The 20,558-nt window shown below is 37.5% G+C and overlaps 1 protein-coding gene across 1 annotated transcript in view; it reads right to left on the bottom strand.

Annotated features, from left to right (window-relative positions):
- The window catches only part of GMDS (GDP-mannose 4,6-dehydratase), a 380,668-nt gene that overhangs the window by 331,810 nt on the left and 28,300 nt on the right, over window positions 1-20,558 (bottom strand). Inside the window, exon 2 of the mRNA XM_015854488.2 lies at window positions 1,897-1,941. Within this exon, the coding sequence (XP_015709974.1) occupies window positions 1,897-1,941 (45 nt within the window). The remainder of the gene's footprint in view (window positions 1-1,896; window positions 1,942-20,558) is intronic.

The raw sequence follows: 20,558 nt of genomic DNA, 5'->3' as shown, positions 1-20,558 counted from the left end.
CAGCTACACAACAGGCTTATAATATACCGTGTTCTAGCATCCAAATGTTGAACTTTCCGTAACTGAGCAAGTTATCTACATTTTGAAGATCAATAGGAAAATAAGACACATCCATAAGGAGAAAAATTGTTTCCTAAACAATGAATATATAAAAACAAGTCTTAAGGAACACAGTTAAATTCTCCTCAAAGTATTTAACGTGTGGATAGTTTCTAGAAACATAGGGCTAATAGAGAAACACCTAAAAAAAAGGCAGCTCCAGAATAACGTAACTTCTGCAAAAGATGTTAGTAATATTTTAATGAACAATATTAAATGAACAGCTGTTCTGATGAGCAAGCTAAGACTTTATAAGAATTTGATTCTTCAAAACTGTTAAACAAGCTAACAAGTATTCCTAGTACTTGTTAGTCCTAGCCAAATTAGACATTTTGGCCTAAAGTCCCAATGAGAGACATCCAATCTCTCAATTGTGATTTAAGTCACCTTGAAATTGAAGTTCACACACACAAAAAAAATTGAACAATAAGTCAAACCTTGTCAGCTCAAAAATGAGAGATCATGCTTGCAAGAGTTTTGCATCATCTGAATGACTGTGATACCAACATTTGATCAGTAAGATACGTTAAATGCAATCAACACAAGACTTCAAAATATTTCCAAAAGCAAAGCCAGAGAGCCTCACACATCTAGCAATAACAAAAAAACCCAGAACACCAGGGTTGTGAGGTCTTTTTGGTGGTTTTGTTTTCTTTTTAAATAAAGCCTTTCACTCCTTTCTTTCTGGTGTGAACGTACAAAAGAAAACAAGCCTGCCAAATGCTTAATCCATTATAGCAATATTACTGTACAAAAAGATGAAAGATGCCTTTGTGTGCATGGGACAGGCGAACCACAAACTTCATGACAAGCTAAAACACGTGCAAACTGGTTAATCTAGTTATGAATGAAAGATCACTGTTTTTCTCAATAGGGCTTGATCTTTAGGTAGATTGCAATTAAAAGAAAGTAAATATAAAACAAATGACCTTATTATCACTTTTACCCCAGCATTCAGTTATTCAGGAACAGAGGTCCCAAGCTAAGACACAGTAAAGAACTCCAAGTAGATGGAGAATTGAGGAACAGAAAGGAAGAACCCTGTGCAATCCTGTGAACCAGGAAATGCACTGAGGAGATTTATTTGATCATCCATTTCTTTCCTCCTTCTTCTACTGTCACACCTTCTGGGAACATCTTTTAAGACTAATATGGTGAACTATCAGACAATTCCACAATAACATGATTGTTATATTGGTGGTCCACAGAAAAAAATAATATGGTAATTTGGCCAAAGATATGCCGAAGAAAGGGATCTGATTTTGTTCATTTTACAAAGCTAAATAACATCATATAATAAGTATAAATATAATTAAGCAGGTGGAAACTAACACTACAGAAAGCTTGAAGTTGTTTTTTTGTTTGTTTGTTTAAAAATAAAGAAAGGAAAATACAGCATTTTCATTGAAGTACAACTGCTGAAGAGGGCCATTTGTGTCAAGAGAGAAAAAAAAAAAAAAGATCCTCTTTCCTTTCTGTGGTACACAGCATCATAAATTATTCCCTAATTCCTTACAGTTTTGGCTTGCACAGGTTGCTGCTTATCTGAGCTGGCGGAAAACACGCTAAGCAGATATACCCCAAGGAGAAGAGGGAATCCACCAGTGGACATTAGATGATAAATAGTACAATAAGCTGGCACGATTACAAGCCATGCTGCACATTCCTCTCTGGAGTTTTGATTTGTTATCTAGGGTTGAGTGGAAAACATACACAGAGAAGGACAGAAGCAAAGGAAGCTTGAGCTGCAGCATCCAAGTGATTCCATCAGCTGCAGTCAGTCACTGAGTCACTCACCTCATAGCCTTTTTCCAGCAGGAATTCAGCCAAGTACGATCCATCCTGGGAAGAGTAAGATATAGGAAAATGTTAGAAACACAGTGAATGGGCCTGTGAGATTTGGACTGATTATGGTCCCAAAAAAGGAAGAAGAAAGTTTTGCAATAAGTGGACTGGTTAGCAAGCATAAGCTTTGACTTCTCCAGATTTATGCACTGACCTAGAATACTATGGATGCTTTTTGGTTAATTTTAGACTAAGTCACAGTATATTTTAAAATAGCTCGCTTACAAACGCTGGTTCAGAACTCCAGTCTCCATAATGGAACTTGGGAAGAGATTCAAAAGTGTCTAGAGACATCTTTCCAAAATATCTTTAACTGCAGTTATTGAATTTGAACTATTTTGGAGATAGGAAAGGAAAAACATTCTAAAAAAACTGGTGCAAGCTTAGCACACTAGCGGGACTGATAGGTTTCTGCAGCACCGTGTCTCATTTGCATTTCTGTTGCACTCAGTCCTTTCACAAGCAATCTAAAGGCAATAAATTCTGCCTGTTGATTGAGTTTTTCAAAAACATCCCTAGCACATACTATATTTATGCTACAGAATACAGGCCATTTCAACAGTTTGTATATCTTTGAGGGTTGAGAGTGTTCCTCTCTTCCTCCTTTTAAATCCCTGTCAAACTCAAATTATTAAAATATCAAAAAGCAAATACTTCAAAACATGACCTAGTGTGTGTTATCCTGAAATCAAATGGTTTTCCTACCATCACTACTGCCAGGATTACCAAATACAGTAAGTCAATGTCCCTATACATTTGCATGTAACATTGCAGAAATCCAACAAAGCTCACCCATCTGGAATGAATGCTAACCAACACATCAAATAATAATGTAAGAGCGCTCCAGAGTCAACTGACTTGCTTCAGGAATACCACAGAAACATGGAACAACACCTTGGCTCAAATGCTTAAACTATATTACATGTGTTTGCCTGGACACAATCCTGGACAGAGACACTAAAGTAAGAAACTGAATGCGTATCTCTTCGGTCCTCTCTTTTAAGCCACGTTTCCAGAGAACTCCTCTCTCACCTTAGATTAAATCAATTTTTCACATCTCAAGACAGCCTAAAAAGAATAACACAGGGAAATAAGAAATTTGAGATGCACCAGGAGGCCCTAAAGCAGCATGATGGCCAGTGAAGAGTGCTCATCAGATTGATGGCAAAATCATGCCTAAATTTATGCAGTGGTAGGGGGTACTACCATGTGTTACAATTTCCAGTATATATAAAAAAAAAAAAAAAAAATTAACACCAAATTAACACCATTACAGAGCAAATATTTCATCTCCTATAGTCCAGAAGACCTTGAAATCATGACTCAGCTTACACATTTTGCCTACTATGTGTACAATATGCACATGCTTACCAGCTTTCAGAACTACCCATAACCAGAACGGTCAGACTATGGAACATGACAAGCCATGTTTGCTGTGGAATCACAGGAATAATATGTGCTTCTGTGCATCACACAGAGCAAGATCCCACTGAGGGGAGAAACTAAGAATATGCAACGGAAACGTTGGAGAAATATGGAAGTAAAGGCAGAATTTTTTAATATAGTTGTCTCTCTCAATAGTAAGTCCCTTAGGATTTAGGAGAGGTCAGGAAACTCCACAAAACCCCTTGATTACACATCCAAGTAAATAAAATACGTAAAAAGAAGGTGAAAATAGGAAACCCTGAGTGGAAAGGAGATGAAAAAAATAAAAGACAGACTGTGACTACTTAGAAAGTTGATGTACAACAGACTTGACTAGGATTGAACCCTGTCAATAAGACCCTGTTCTTCTCACCCAGGCTGTTGCTCAAACTTTCCAAACACACTGGAACATTTTGAACTAGCGGTGGCATTCGCTTCCTCTCTGCTTCCTTTCCAGGTCTATCAAGTGATAGGGCAGGGCTTCACAATGAGTGGGAAACAGGCAGCAAGTGTGAAAGCTACTGGTTTCTGGCTCTAGCACAGCACAGCTGATTTACTGCCTGCTAATGGCACACAATGCAGATTCAAGCTGTCCCGCACTATGATACAGTATCACATCTTTCATGTTTACCTTCCTTTTCTTTTCAGTATAACAGCTGTCAGTGAGAATGGCAATCAGATTTGCAATTGAAATGTTCAAGAGTTTGCAGCCTGTAAGGATAGCAGTTTTAATCTTCTCCTGTTAGTATCAACAAAGAATATTAAGCAACCTCTACAAAGTGGTTTCAATCTATATTATGAATATAAATTATATTATTGAAGCTACTGATTTCCACTTAGTACAGACAGAGCTTTCAAGGTTCAGGAATCAATAAACAAGGAAAGGAACATTAAAGGAGCTAGGTATTTGGCAAGAAAGCCCAATTTTTGTTAGAATTAGTAAGGAGTACAGCAGCACAGCCATTTCATTACTGGAAGCTTTTACACTATTATCTGAACTATGCAAAATGGCATACCCACATCAACCAAACAGAGTACCAGCCTAGGTGGTTGTAATCAAATGCAATCAAGACAGTAGCAAAGCCAGAGCCCAATCTGATCACTGAGATGCTCTCGGCAACCTACTCCCAAAACTAAACCACAAAAGGAAGTGGAGAAGTCATATGCCAAACAAATTAGAGTGCATGGTTACTCTGCTACCTCCACTGTGCAATGCGCTGTTTTACTTTAGAAGCATTCTCACATTTCAGAGCTTACATTTGCTAATGTAAAGTACCCAACAACTGTTACTGCTGATTTTAGATCAATAAAACCTCATCAGACTGAAGCACATCCCTGTCTAGCTAAATCATCCATTTCAAAGAGAGAAAATAGGCTATGAAAGCTGTTATGCAGGATCATAATGAGAACTGACTCCACACATATTCCAAACCATATTGAACAGTCAACATGTTTTGAACAACACTGCCAGTTGAAATGGCTCCTCATCAACACACTGACATATCAGCACTTGAAGAATCGCTTCACCATCTTCAGCCAAAGTAGTTTGAAAGCATATGCAAAGAATGATACTTAGTTGTCTTCCAATACACAGCAGTAAACTTCCAACTGCAGCTGTCTTTCATGTCTGTAAAATTCCCAGACAAAAGAAAATAGTCATATAAACTAGAGAGAGAATCATAGGATGCAATATTTTATTCTTAATACAGTAGTTAATGTCAAGAATTTCAATAAAATTTGATGCACTGTCAAGGAAAATCTTTTTCCAACAGAGCAAAGAAATTGAGACATAAACGGGTTAGAGTCTTGCCACAAACATCTAAAATAAAAAGTATCATGTTTAACTTGATCTATGAGCAGAGAACGGGATCATCTATACAGAAAAGAATTTCTACAGAAAGGAAAACTGGAAATCAGTGGAATTAGATGGCCTGTTTGACAATCCAATTGGCCTTTATTTTGTACTGTTCTGTTCTGGGAAATTCCAATTGCACAAATAGGCTAATTTCAGATTTATATTAGCACATTTAAGGTAAGGCCATATATGAGCAACCCCAAATGCACAGCATCATACACCTCTTCCTCTGAGACGACCAGTTCTGACACCAGCCACAATGCTACTGGACACCAGAACTAAATTATACATTCAACCCAAACATTAGTAATGTAGGGAAGAGGAATCCTCCTTTCTACTAAAGACAGAGGAAAAGAAGAAAGCATCACATGGATGAACAAACAGGAGAAGACAGACCAGAAGTAAATTGACTAGAGTTCTTACTATAATTCCTCAAATTCTGAGGGAAAGAACATTAAATTTCTTTTTTTCCAGAAGGAAAGAATAAGAAACCTCTCTACTTTTCTGACACACAGATCCTGCTATCAACTAGACCCAGACCTGGCTCCAATCCACAAGAGGCACAGCCTAAGAACATCACCTCACTAAGTAATACAGCAAGAGTGATCAAAGTGCCTTCCTCTTGCATCTTCCCATCTGCAAATACATTGCCAATAATGCCTGAGAACATTAAATATAAGTGTAGTCAGATGCAGTATTAGAGGGAGGTTTGGGTTTTTTGAGGGGAACATTTTTAAGGTAGATATGTAGGATGAATCTCTGTCCTTCTCTATAGGCTTATAGATCTGCTCTCTACTTTTATGCAGCTCCTACACATAATGGATACAATTTTCAGAGATCATTATTCCTTTGGGGGAAAAAGTACCTTAATTTTCCACATAAACAAGAGACCACGGTTGGTTCTGCTTGTAAAATGCAAAACTGAAAAAACTACTCCCATATCCTCAGGAATAATACTATAAAGGTGAGTTTATGGTATATCAAAATATAGATGGAGTAAATTATGAACTTCATTCATAACAGTCTTGAATTCTGTTTGAACTACAAACTGTAGCTCTGTTCTGAAGTCAAATTTAGATATGTTCAATTACTTTGTTTGGGGGGAAGAAGTAGAGAAGAGGTGCATGTTCACAAGGCATGTTTTTAATTTCTTCAGTAAAGGGACCTGTAATAACAACACCACCAATACACTGTCACAATAATTTTCCTTTATCTTGGTTTAAAGGGATAATAAGTACTTCTGCTAAAATACACTGAACTGGTTCCACTGCTATCCCTTCACAATAAGTAGTTGCTTCATCAAACTATAAAACCTTTGCATAACTATAGGCTATTTCAGTGACTTAAGTTGGACTGTGGTGGCAGACCCTTTGGAGCAGGAAACATACAATACACTAAAGCAACATCTAAATGATTTTTATAACAGTCCACAAGAACAGCTACTGATTTTTTTTATAGCGTGACATTAGCCTTCTTCCAGAAAGAGAGATTTGAGAGAGTAGCACCATGCACTATTATTTCTGCTGGAAAATGCATACTACTAATCATTTTCAATGACTTAAGGAGGAAACAGGTATTTCATGCAGCTACTATAGACAGAACACTGTTGCACTTAGTCTCAAGCTTTCAAAGCAGTGTTTGAAGCAAAGCATTAGAGCACTCATACAAAAAAGAAAAGCTCCATACTGGGAAAAAAAGGAAGAATTATGAACTCTGAAGTTCTTAACTGATTTATTAAAGCCGCCAGCCTACAAATGCAGCAGTTATTTTGCTATACGGATTTGTATTCTGGCCAAAGTAAGAACAGGAAAACAAGTGTCCTTTTGTTCTTGTAGTCCAAACAAACAGTCAAAAGGTAATACAAGTTAAAAAAATTTGTTTTAAAATATTCCTCGTATTTGAAGTTCTTCTCATGGTGCATTAAATGCAATACTGGAATAGGAGAAAGGGTCATCATTAGCAACAACATTAGTGTTTAATGACATTACTCTGCCCTTTCTCACGAGTCATTTAAAAGGGAAGTAAGTAGCTTGGAAAAGTGAATCACCATGTTATTTCCGCATCTGAGCTCCTGCCTTCACACAACTATTCCACTGGTAAACTATTAAGTTATATTAAGAACTGTAACTGCAGTTACAAGCAGCAGCAAAAGGTGGTTCATTCTTTCTTCCTCCACAGTTATCTTTACACAGAACAATGCAATTCACATCAAGAGAAAGGTATGAAAGTGCAACACCGCTTATTTAAATCACAGAAATTCAGAATCACCAAGGTTGGAAAAGACCTAAAAGCTCATCCAGTCCAACCATTCACCTATTACCAATAGCCCCCACTAAACCACATCCCTCAACACAACATCCAGTCGTGATGGAATAAACCATACTACATTACATCTTTAGATATGAATGTGTACAGTATTAGTATACTAACTGGTATATTTATAAAATAAACCAGTTATGAACTCTAAATTTGAGAGAAACCTAGCTACTTTTTTTCTCTCTCACTAGTGAAACCTCAGGGAGCAGAAGAATGTGTCCAATAGCTCTAAAAACATGGAAATCCAAATCATATGGACAACAATCCACAAGAAAATAAAACCCTCTACTTTGTGTTAGTAATGGGGAAACCTGCAACAGCTTTAACAGCCACAGGATGATTATTTTGTCCATTCTTATTTCCTCCTGCTTTCAAATAACTGTGGGTATCAGATGGTCTTTTACCATTCCAAAACAGTAGCAGCATTTCCAAGTAGCAGGAGACAGGAGCTTTCTGGCCATGCCCATCCTCCAGCAGTTGGACTAATCCATCAGCCCATTGCATGACCAACTGCTGCAGCTGACTCAGGGAAGCCTCCCAGTCTGCAACAAATGCTAACTGCAAACTAAGACACACCACCACTCAAGGGAAACCCAAACAAGCAGACCTGTTCTCTTCATGCAGAGCAGAAAAAGCAGTAAAGCCAGTACTAAGTCAGGCATGTTCCCAGAAGAACAATGTTGACCTCCTATTTAAAAAATAAAAATAAAAAATAAGTCAAGATTTGTTGCTGTAGCAGAAAAGTAACCTGTAAAGCCTCGAAAGTTTTGGGAGAAACACAGAACCTGTTGTGTTCAGAGCAGAACACACTTGTATCTTGTCTGCACGAGGCCAGAACTTAATGAGGCATAGATTTACATACATGTGGGTAAAGGTTTCATATTCACTGTTCTGTACTCAGCAGTTTTAAATACAAACATAGCAATTAAACCCCAAATATGATTTACTTAACAAAAGAAGGAAAGCATGTGTCAGTTGCAATTGAGAAGCAACGCACATAAAGCTATCTTCAATTTTCTTCAGTGTTTGTACAGTCAGAGAATTGGAAATGCAATCCACAATGCTCAACTGACATATCTGAGCTTTAACAGTTCTCAGTCTTGCAATATTTGTTTGGATGGAGTGAAAGCACTCACCTTGCTTAGCATACCAAATAAGTAAAGCAGTATAGCCAAGGATGGTATCAGCACAGCAACAACATACTCTGAAAGTCACAGGAGCAACAATTTTGTTTCCAGGATATTTTGAAGACTTGGGACAAAACAGTTTGTGTTACAATGCATCATCCACTCTCCAGCATTGTTTCTTCCAATCATCACAATGGAAGCTCGGTTTTAATGGGCTGGTATCCACTCAGCTATAGTTAAATTTTCAGGAATTCTGCTTGTTTATGCAATTCCCATCTCATCGTTTCAAGATTATCGCTTTTTCAAATCTTGACTGATATACATCTTTAAAAGGTCATTGCCAGTACTACATATATCTTTATGAATATTGAGTGCCCTACAGAAAGACTTCTCTTTCTAGAAATCTGGGTTGCTCAGAGTCCTTGTTCTAACAAGAATGGATACAGGAAGAACTTAAAATCCTTACACCTGCCACATCAACAACTCAAAACGCCTAAAAACTTCTCCATACGTTCACAATGGGGAGAGCATTTTAAATAACTCATTTCATGGGATTATTCCTGTCAATTTCTCTCCACACAATAGGAGAGTTCTTAGAAAGTTGCTCCTTAATCTCCCCTCTACACACATTCTTGTTACCAAAACAGATACATGCCAAGTACGCATGTTGCACTGAACATAATGATTTCCACAGAAGCTACAATTGATTCAAAGAGCACACTAACACTATTTGATTAAACTCTCATCTACAAAACAGTATTTTTCAATGTAGTCACCACCACTAGCTATGCATTTTTCACCAGTGATGAACAAGAGCCCACGTGCAACACTGATAATTGTACAGCTCTACTAAAAACTTGTCTTTCACATCATCATCACCACTGCTCAAATGCACCACCCACCACCTCACTGTGCTCACATCCTCTGTTCTCTCTCTAAAAACATTCACCAAGTGTCAATGAGTGCCATTTTTCCCCCCCAACAATTCAATGAAGGAATTCAATGACACAGCTTTGCAACATACACAATTCCATGTCAGACATCATTCTCTCAGACTGCCCCACTGCTGCCCTCTTGTCACATGACAATAAAAAGTAAAAGAATATTGATGGGAAGGTTTAACATCTACTGCCATACCACCACCATCTGCCTCTGACACTGCGGGCCAACATCATAAAATAGGAGGGGATTACTTTCAGAGCAACCCCTGTATTTTGAGCCTTAAATTCATAGAGCTTTAGTTGAATGACAGAAACACATAGAAATGATAGAAATCTTAAGATGACACACTCTTCCTGGGCCTTCCAAAAGACTGTCCTTGTGAAATTATTAAACAAGTCAAAGGAGCATGGTCTAGAACTACTTGAACAGAATGCTTTTAAACACTTTTTATTAATGACAGCACTCAACAGAAATCCATGTATTGCCAAACATTTTTACTGCACTCCAAAGCAGCTTCATTTTGCCTGATATTTTTGAGCAAAAGGCTAAATAGGCTTCGTAAAGTTCTTTTGATGTTTTGTTTTTTTCATACAGTATAGGATTTTTCTTCCTCCATAATATAAGATAAATAAATGAAATACATAACTACAGTAAATTTTATTGTATTATGTAAGTTACCACTGAATGGAACTACTAATTCAGGCAGCACAACCTTCCTCTGTAAACAAAGACAGCTCCAAGTGAATGTCAAACTATACAGGAAAAACAGCGATAGCAAAAGTGTTTACTAAAAACTGATTGAAATTGGACATAAGATCTGATACTTCCATTCCACAAAGCTACGTGTATTAACTTCAATCAAGTGCTCAGATACCACATGAACTGAGCTTCCTAGTGGCAAGAAGCCAAGCAGGATAAGAATTATCTAGGCGATAGACTGCGAAGGGATGCAGTGTTTTTTCAGAGCAGGTTGGCAAAGGTCATCCTTATATTTACAGATACTGTACAATGCTTGTGTACCCAGCTTCACAGTCTCCCCTTGTCAACTTAGAAAGGGAAAAAAACCAGTTCCACTAACTGCCAAGGCCCTTGTCTAAAGGGAACTAGAAAAGGAAAGTGAGCTATCATGCTTGTTTATCCTATCTGTCAGAAACAGGATTTGGAATAGGCAGCCACTACAGCATTGCCAACAAAATACCTATTCCTTCAATTCATAAAATATCGAGTCACCTACAGCCCAAGTTAGCAAATCACCCCTTGTATCAGGCTTCAGGCAGTTATCAGAAGTTCTCCTAGCTAGCTAGTCCGCAGTTACTTCACAAACAGCGTACTTATCACAACTAGGGCAAAGCTGTAATCAAGGTAAAGTCACCGTACAGCCTAAGTATTTCCACATCTGTTTTATTCCAATAAATTATGCAATTTTGCATAGATCTCTAAAAACAGAGGAACTATTTAAAACTTTCACAAAGAAGTCTTTAAGAAGCATCAAAACAAATTACTTTAAAGAGCCGGTCACAAGCATTTCTTCAACTTCTTTCATACTCTGCTCCACCAAAACCTGAAACTTAAAGTTAAATTTAACAGACTTTACAAGCCGTGGAGAGACTGAGTACACGGGACGCATTTTAGTCATTTTTGTCTGAGTTCACAGTAATTTCCTCTAATCTCAAGGTTTCTTAGCAGTTCATTTGAATCACTTTGTGCCCTAGAAACTACAGGAAATACTACGGAATCCTCCCTGTCTAACTTTGCAAGCTGTTCTGTCACATTTATTCCTAGCTAAGTTAACAACATACACCAAACCAAACACCAGCGTTCCACGATGTCACCAACTTATAGTTCCAAAAAATTCTTTAGTTTAAGTGCCAAGTTATGTGAGGATATACTTTAACCGAACAAACATATCCGCTTGCAAAAAGTCAAATATGAAGAAAACTTTTATCTAGTTCTTATTACAAGCTTTTTAAAATTATTATTTAAGAAATTTAATATTTCCATATTCAGGAGAAGATATACCAACTGCTTTTGTTAAATATCAAGTGTAAAGGAGAAAGCAAAGTGCAAGAGGACCTCTTTCTATGTAGTTTCAGATACTTACTTGTACTTAATGCATTCCATAGGATACAAGGATGACAAGCTATATTCTTCTCAGTATACAGTATACAGTGAGTATACAGTATGCAGAGTATTCAGTACATTAAAGATATTAGCTAGACAGTAAAAAGTATTTGATGCTATTTTTAAATAATAGTTTATTTAACAGTGTATTTACACAAAAACTAGTAGCTAGCCATAGCGATAGCTTCTCATATGGCATCAGGAATCACTTGTGCATAAACATTTCTAACTTACTCTCCATTTAGTTTTCATTCATGGACACAGTAACAAGTGGAAGAATTCCTCACTGGAACACCCCATACCCTCAGCAGTTCATTAATGCAGAATCCCAATCATTTCATAGTACTATGTTGATTCCTTCCTCTTTCATCAAACCTAGTGATTCACAAGCATTTACACTTAACTACACTGACAGCAGTTGGAGAGACATTCACTATGTCAAAAATCAATGGTCGTAATGACCTTTTGTAGAAAAGGTCAGGAATGAAGGAGCAAAGGACTAGTAGTCACAGGCGTCCACAGGAGAAAAAAAGAGCATCTTATGTACTCAATTTCACTATGTTCTCTGTTTCCACGTACTCATGTCCTCCAAAAAATGTCTTAAGCAGCAAGGTTAATGACTTCATTGCAAGTACCTCATTTTGCTAACATTTAGTCTTGAGGAAAATATCCTACAGTGCAACTGGCTAGAGGAGCACAATATTAAAAGGAATACTCTACTTTTCTTTCTCCAACAGACAGCATTGCTGAGTAAAGCAAATTACTCTTGCTGATGTCATACAGTTGTAACTCCAATTACACAGTCTTTTCAACAGTTTTTGTGTCATTCTGCAGAAAAGAACTAAAGCTCTCAAGATGTTGTTGTCATAACAAGAGGTAAAGACCTAATTATACTGCCTTGTTTTGAGTATCAAACATGCAAAGAGCAGTCCTACATGCCTTGACTTTCGCCTCTGGCACCACTTCATTTCCTCCAAGCAACTTGATTTTTTAAGTAACATTTTATTTCCCCTCTCTGACTGTAAAATGAATATTACACATGACTTCGCTATGGTATTGAGAGTATTTCTTAACCAGTGTACACAAACTGTCCAGAAAGCATAGCAGGAAAAGTTATTAGACACTCAGAAGAAACAGGCAACAATACCCTGCGCTAAGGAAGTGATGGAGATATATATATATTATTTTTAAACTGAAATTCAGGGAAAAAAAGCTACAAAGGAAAATGAAAAGGCTATAAAGGTAGCGTACCACTCACCAGTCTCTACGGGATGTGGCTCACTCAGACTGTTAAGCTAACTGACCCTTGACAGTGTTTTATGTGAGGACTTTTAATTAATTCACAGGTTTGATTATTTTACTGGCAATAGTAATATTTTATAGATAGAGCATGAAAAGACAGATAGACCTATGGGTAACCCAGTCAGAGAGCAGCACTAAATCAACTGAAAGGCTCTGAAAGAAACCTTCAGCTTCCCTGTCAGCAGTCATTGAGTACATTGTAGAACAGTTGGCAAGATGTTCAGTTGCATCTCATCGCTTCTTTCTCTGGCTTTCTCTTTATAAAAATTATTTCCTCCTGATATCACCAGATGCACAATAACTAGGCTAAAAAAAAAAAAAACCTAAGCTTGCTCTCCAATGCAATCCTCCCACATCTTTTTCCCATCTGGAGTTCAAGCCTATGCAGGAATATTGCAACATTTCTGTAGGTTTTTCATCATTATTTCTTAAGAAATAAATTCTTTTTAACTCTAAAAAAAACACCACCACCACAAGTTTTTCTTTTCCTTGTGACATACTTCGTATGCCAGTGAACAATGCGTTACGAATGAGAATTTCAATATCATGCACAAAAATGTTACAAGTTATCAGAAAAGGAATACAGAAGTTCAAGTCCCCTAGATGCTAAATTGGAATGCCTTATACTTGGAATTTTTCTAATTCCCCAAGCTTCAGAGAATCTTTTCTTTTTTCCACAGTAAATTGCATATTACAGTGAATAATGGGGAATCATGTTTATATTCACGACAAACACAAACTGAGAAGAAACTAACAGAGGGGGAAAAAACATTTTTCAGATCAAACACCTATTTCTCAAAGCACTACAGCAATATAAGCTAATATCAGTACATTTCTGCATACTTCCCTAAAAACATTTTAGTCCAGGATTATTAAACTGTGTAAATTGATTTCTTGCTGAAAGAGAAAAGATTCCCTTGGATTACATGGAAAGTCCTAAGAAGGCAGACCAGTGACTAAGATCAAAACTTAGTCACAGCAAGCTCACATTCCAAGCAGAGCAAATTATTTCTGATAAAGTAATCTAATCTTTCCTTCATATTTCAAAGGAAAAGACAACTCAAGCACTGTTTAATCAATCAGTACCATCTTAGGCTGAATCATTTATACTGATGTAGGTCTTCACCTCCAAAATAATCTCAAGTTCAAGTCCCAGCATCACCTCTTGCACCTTAATGGTAGAACACAGCCTTGGATATCCCATCTCAATGATTCAGTGATGGTATTGCACATCACAGCTTAACAGGTATGTAACAGAGGCTGCAAATATCTTCCTGCAAGACTTACATCAAGACACGTGAAGTGGTAAATCAATTTTAAAACATGAAAAGACTTGACAAAAGACTACCTCACACACCGCAAAGTAATACCGAATTTAGAACCAGTGTCAGTTCAGGCTCCCTAGAACACTCCCCAGATACTGCACTGCATTACATAAAGGTGATATTCATTTAGAAGATGCACATAAAGGCCACATAATACCATCCTAAAATGAGAAAACTTGCTTCAAGATCCCACCTTAACAAGTCATCCCATATACCGTTTCACACTTCTATTTTTATACTCAAGATTAATGTAATCAGTAAGCTATATCTTCCCTCACCTCATATGAGAAGCAGAAGAGTTTTAAAATTATTTCATTTTACTGCCTATATGGTGGAGCAGGGGCTGGAAAAGGCATCAAACTGCCATGAGAAACAAAAGCTCTTCACCGATGTGTCCCTAGAGCAGAAACTATCTGGCTACAACTTGATGTGACACCTTCAGTTTTGGTACAACAGAACACTTTCAGATCAACATTTGAGATCACAGAAAACTAGTACGCAAGTCAAAATTTAACTATAAATTAGTACTCACTTCAATAATAAAAAATCATTTTAAAACAGTGACATCAGCTAAGCTACTTTTTTGTAGACATCTTACACCTGCAAATACAAAATACACAACAGATGTTGGAGAAAGGACCAGCTATTTTTCCCTCCTTTCCCACAGACTGAAATATCATTTTTGCACAGAAAAACAAATAGTTTCACTGCTGGAAGGTGATTACACTCTTATACCTTTTGAACACATTTGGTTCTACTGACATGTATATAAATATCAAGAAATCAAAATGCATATAACAGAACACGTCAAAGCTTTGATGCTGTTCTGCTCCAGTTACATTATGACACAGGAAAAGTGGAGGAGCTAAGAAACTCTAACCTGGCGCAAAACCTTTTCACTAGTTTGGCAATTGATCAAGGAAATCAAAATACTGGACTGGTTCCAAAGAGAACTGAACTTCCACATTTTGTAGCTGACAGTAATTAAATGTTGGGTGGATGTCCTGTGTTAGAAAACAGACAAGGAGCCCACAGCTCCTTCTGGACATTCCTCATAAACAACTCCCTCAGTAGTTAAGGAAGCCTCTTACTTCCTCAATTCCAACAGAAGACTGGGTGACATTTCAACCTACCTGAACCCAGACTGACAGCAGAGACAAGTCTCAGTGTTCTTTTTTATTTTTACTTTTAATTAACGAAGTCCTATGCAATACTGCTGTTTTTTTCAATTAACATACCACCTCAGGGACAATCCATCTTCAAGAAAAATGAGGTGTGAATGGAGTAGTTGTCATACCAAATGCTCCCTTTAACCTAAATAGAGCAAAATTATTTTAAGTTCTGGTAAACAAGCAGTTTCACGTAGGCATTGTTTTGCACTATATTAAAAATAAGCTTCTGGATTTTGTAATCAGAATTGCATTGGTACCTTTTTCATTCTCTACACCTAAATGAAGTCAATAAGCATCAGCAGGACTTAAAACAACCATACTCTTTCTGGAGGAAAAGAAGGGGATCAAACACTGCTCAAATTACCATTACTGGTATCACTAGATAGCTACCATCACTAAAAGTAGGTGTCGCAAAAGCTCTTCCAAGTCTTAGCTTCAAAGATTTTCTCTTAAAAATTGATAAGAAAAATGTAGCTTTCTTATAACTCAGAACAAAAGTATAAGGCTGTGGTTACCAAAAGAAGAAAAACTTAAGTAATCTAAAAACAGCTTTGCCAGGAGACTTCAAGCCATTCCTATTTAATTCCAGGAGCCAGTGTACAAACTAGGCACTTCTCATAAATATCATTGCCATTCTTGTCCTGAAACTTCAGCTTTTTGATTCAGAAGAGCAGCTGAATAGTGCGTAACATATACAGGCTTAAAAAACAACAGTGCACACACATTTCAACCTCCAAAAAAACTAATAGCACTATTAAAAATAAATGTGTGTCTTAAGTGTGAGAATAAAAGCATGTTTTCACTTTCTATTAAAGCACATTGAATAAGGTGTAAACATTTACAGAAGGGATCAAAGGAGATGAACAGCACAAGAATCTCAGTCTGTTTATTTACCTGAGTAGTATTTTCTGTCTACCTCAGTTATAGTTTAGGAAGGGGCTGCATCTAACTGCAATTCGCAGCATGGGAGAATATGTTTGCATATTTCCCAGAAAGAGGCTGCGGGAAAACCATACCATTAAAACCACCACCAGAGCACTATTACCTTTTATCTGGAAATATTACTGGCCTGAAGCAAATGCTCTGGTATGATCAAATTAGAGATCCTGAAATCCTATTTGTTCCTCCAAGTTTAGGTTTTTAACTCTGTCTCTCTTAGAAAAACAGGTACACTTTAAAACAAATAGAAATCTCTCTATTGGTATCAAAGTTCCAAATCTGTCCCAAATGCAAAACCACCAGTAATGATTAAGGACTAGATGTTGAAATGATACCCTAACACAATACATGTTTTCATCCAACTCAGTGATGAATTTGAAGTAGTTTGACTAGAAGAACACTGTTCAAGAATTGTACAGGGGCCATAGTGGCTACAAGCCAAGGCAGGGGGTGGGGAGGAATATGGAAGGGAGGGAAGGAGAAGAACGATTCCTAAGTTTAAATTACATGGAACATGGAATAAAGCAATATTAGAACTTACTATTACATATTCTAATACTAAAAAATAGTGATTTGAGGCTTTGTTGGATGCTTAACTCTTAAGTACTGCCAAGCAACTTCCAGCTAAAGAGACTTCATACTGGAGGGTTGGGGAAAGGAAACCTTTTCTGTCATATCAGATTCAAATATAAAACCATTTACCTTTCAAATATTTCAGTTGAAAACTCTAAGCAACTTTGTGAAGTTATTTTAAGAGACCACTACCCTTTACTTCCATTGGAGTCCATATTTTTCTCACTTGCCCAAGCAAGAGCAAAGACCCACCCATTGGTGGGACAAATCTGATTGCACAGGGGCAAGTACAAGACATGTCTGGCCTTGCCTCCATTTTGTGTGAGCATTTAAAGTAACCCCCCCCACAGCCTTCAACCACATCACCAGTCCCTCCATTACAAACTTGGGTTGGGTGGAATTAGCCACGTCAGAGGGAGAAGAGCTGTGGTTTAGTCTAGACACAGCATTTCCCCTTTAATATGGTGCCGCTTCCAAAGATCCTTTAGTACACTGTGAGGAGGAGATTCAAGTGCACAGGACCACAAAAGGAAAAAATTGCTAGTTCAAAAGGGAAAATTTTTCTTTAAAAAATAACCCACAACTTATAAGCAAAGCAGCTCTGGTACAATTTGGTGTTGACCAGACCTTTATTTCCTCATAGTTTTTATTCACACTTGGAAAGGTAGAATTAAGCACCCTGAACCCACCTCCTACAACCACAGACCTGCTACTTTATATCACTGCTAACTACTTCTCTACAAAGGGCAGATGAGCATGAACGTTTAAACAAGTTTCCACCTCAGTAGCTCCAGTTCTAGAAAACTATTCCCAGCTTCAAGTTCCGACAAGGCCCATCAGTGTTTTTGGACATTCAAATATTGTGGTTGCCAAAGCAATTTTCATAGACTGCAATTGGCTGAGGCACCACAATCATTCTTTACATGCTGACACCGTGCTGGACAAAACCTTCATGACCTGAAGAGAAACTCTTGTAACACTCTGATAGAAATTGTTGTTTAAAATCATTCTTAATTTCCAAGGTACATGTATTTCAACTACCTGCCAGCAAGCCACTACAAGGCGAAGTAAGATCTGCCTTCAACTGTGCAGCCCTCCGTGCATTTTTCAACATTTCCAGGTGTGAAATTAAAGTAGTAAAGTGAACCCAAGCTTTGACTACTTCAGGAAGACTTCTATTTAAAAATAGCCCTTGTTGCTGCTGGATGAACTCCAGATATTCACTGCATGTGCATTTAGTACCAGAAATGAAAACAGATTAGTAAGCACTTGTTTCTGAGTCTACCTCTAACGTGCCACGTCAGTGTGATTTTAATGAAACATGTCCACCATTGCTGATTGTTAGAACAACAGCAGAGCACTTTCACCACCCGGTTATCCCTCTCTGCTGTTCCTCTTCTCAAGTTTAAATCATTCTTCTATTTTCTTTTTAAATGGTAGTCAATAAGATGTAATCACTTGTTTAAACTGACCGTTTTCCACTGCTACACGGGAAAAAAAAATATTAGCTTCATTTTCCATCAGCTATAAAGACCTAATAGTCAACTACAAATCAAAAAAGTTCCAGATTTAGTGGGTAATCACATTGTGTCAGGATCTTTCAGCCAGACTTGTTCTGGCCTGTATTCCTAGTCCCAAGAATGGCAGTTTGTGACAGCCAGGTCATCATGTACTTACTCATGCACTGATAGGAGGTGACTGTATTAATCAAACAGTAGAAGGAAACCAAAGACTTCTCAGTGTCAAGCTGTATTTTCACATGATACGTAAGATCTGCACCCTAGTAAGAAAACATTCAGCTTTTCCTGAATCTTTAGGACAACCTTCTCTACTCAACAACAAACCTCACACCCTCCCAAGCACCCTCTACCTCCACACTAGCAGTATTACCTTCCTTCATGTATCCTAGCCCATATTTTCTGTTTTAAGGTTCTTACTGATACCCAAGCTAGAATGAAGAACTCTTACTGAGTCCAACTGGAATCAGTGCAGGCAGTAAGATCTTGTTTTAAGAACTTTCCATTTTTATTTCAAAACTAGGTAACACTTTTAGAGTGACTTTCTGGTTGCATGAACACCGAGAAAAAATAGGATACAAAATACGTTCCTTTGTGTAGCTGTATGGTCATTTTAGTTTGAAATTCTTTGAGAAGAGCTCACATTTCAGCATCATAAAAATACCAGTACTTCCATTTCTCTCCTTACAAACAGTAAGCCAACTCCTACTCACCAGTTCCAAGAAATGTGACTAAAATACAAGCCTGCTGGAACTGCACATTCAGAGAGTACATACAGGAACACCTTACTGTCTCCACGTTAGTGCAACACAATGATTAGTGATACGTTGAACTAACAATTCCTTGAAACTTAATAGCGGGTTGCAGCACTACACAGAGTAAGTGTTTCTACATTAGTGCTGAGCTATAGGGAAATACCATGGCATGAAATGAACCAAAAACGTTGGAAATGCTTAAGGCACTATATTGTTGAGCCACCTTGTGGCATATTTCTCACATTACAACACTACACATATTCATCAGTGTTGTGATTTTCTGGGTCTGTGCAATACAGGCTGAAATACAGGCACTTAGCACAAAAGCAGCATGCTCACAAAGCAGTACTCCCTTTAGATAGCACGGATTTTTGAAGTTAAACTACATAATCATATCAGGGATATGATTTAGAGTAGGGTTTTTAGAGTTAGGGTTCTGGTTAGGCTACAGTTGGATTTGATGATCTTCAAGGTCCTTTCCAACCTGGGTGATTCTATGATTCTATAAGACCATTTAACAGCTAGCATCAGTCAAACTGTTTAAACAACTGGTGATTTCAGCCAATAGCTCCCCACAAAGTAATCTACCACGTAAGTTTTTTAAATCCATACTACATAAAACCACTGAGCACGAGTGGCATACCAAGAAAATACGTGAACTCTCTAGAACCTGCACACATGGGGCATCTCACAAGTAAAGGCATTTAGATCCTTGTTCATCACTGTATACTACACATACTAGTCATAAATTTCTTCTGTTGGTATACAACGTGAAGATAAGAAGATACCACCACACCAACTGCACCAACCCTGACAGATAAGATCTGGGAAGTACAACACACAACTTCTGGACAAACAATATGGTCCATTTCCACACAGTACCTGCAAGCCATGTGCTTTACATCAGCACTAAAAGTTCAAATGTAATGAAGACTTACAAGGCCTTACATGTTTTTATAGTCTTTCCACAGTAATCTGAACTACTGGTAAGTAGCATCATTAGGATTAGACATATGAGGTCCTTCCCTAAAACACCTCTGCAATCACCTGGCTTGGACAATTTGCCCAACTTCTGATTTTAATGCTTAAATTAAACCTAAAGTTGCTTGCTCCTCTTATGTGAGCAGGATGCTTTACAAGCTTTATGCTGGTATTTAAGAGTGAATCTAAACGATGAATCTAAAAATGAGTAATGAATGTTAAGTAAACACTGTGTAATATATCAACATTGGGATTCCATACTGT

Source organism: Coturnix japonica, chromosome 2 (genome assembly GCF_001577835.2).
Source record: "Coturnix japonica isolate 7356 chromosome 2, Coturnix japonica 2.1, whole genome shotgun sequence".
NCBI classification, from domain to species: domain Eukaryota; kingdom Metazoa; phylum Chordata; class Aves; order Galliformes; family Phasianidae; genus Coturnix; species Coturnix japonica.
Note: the sequence above shows the minus strand (reverse complement) of the source record. Positions and strands in the feature narration are given on the sequence as shown.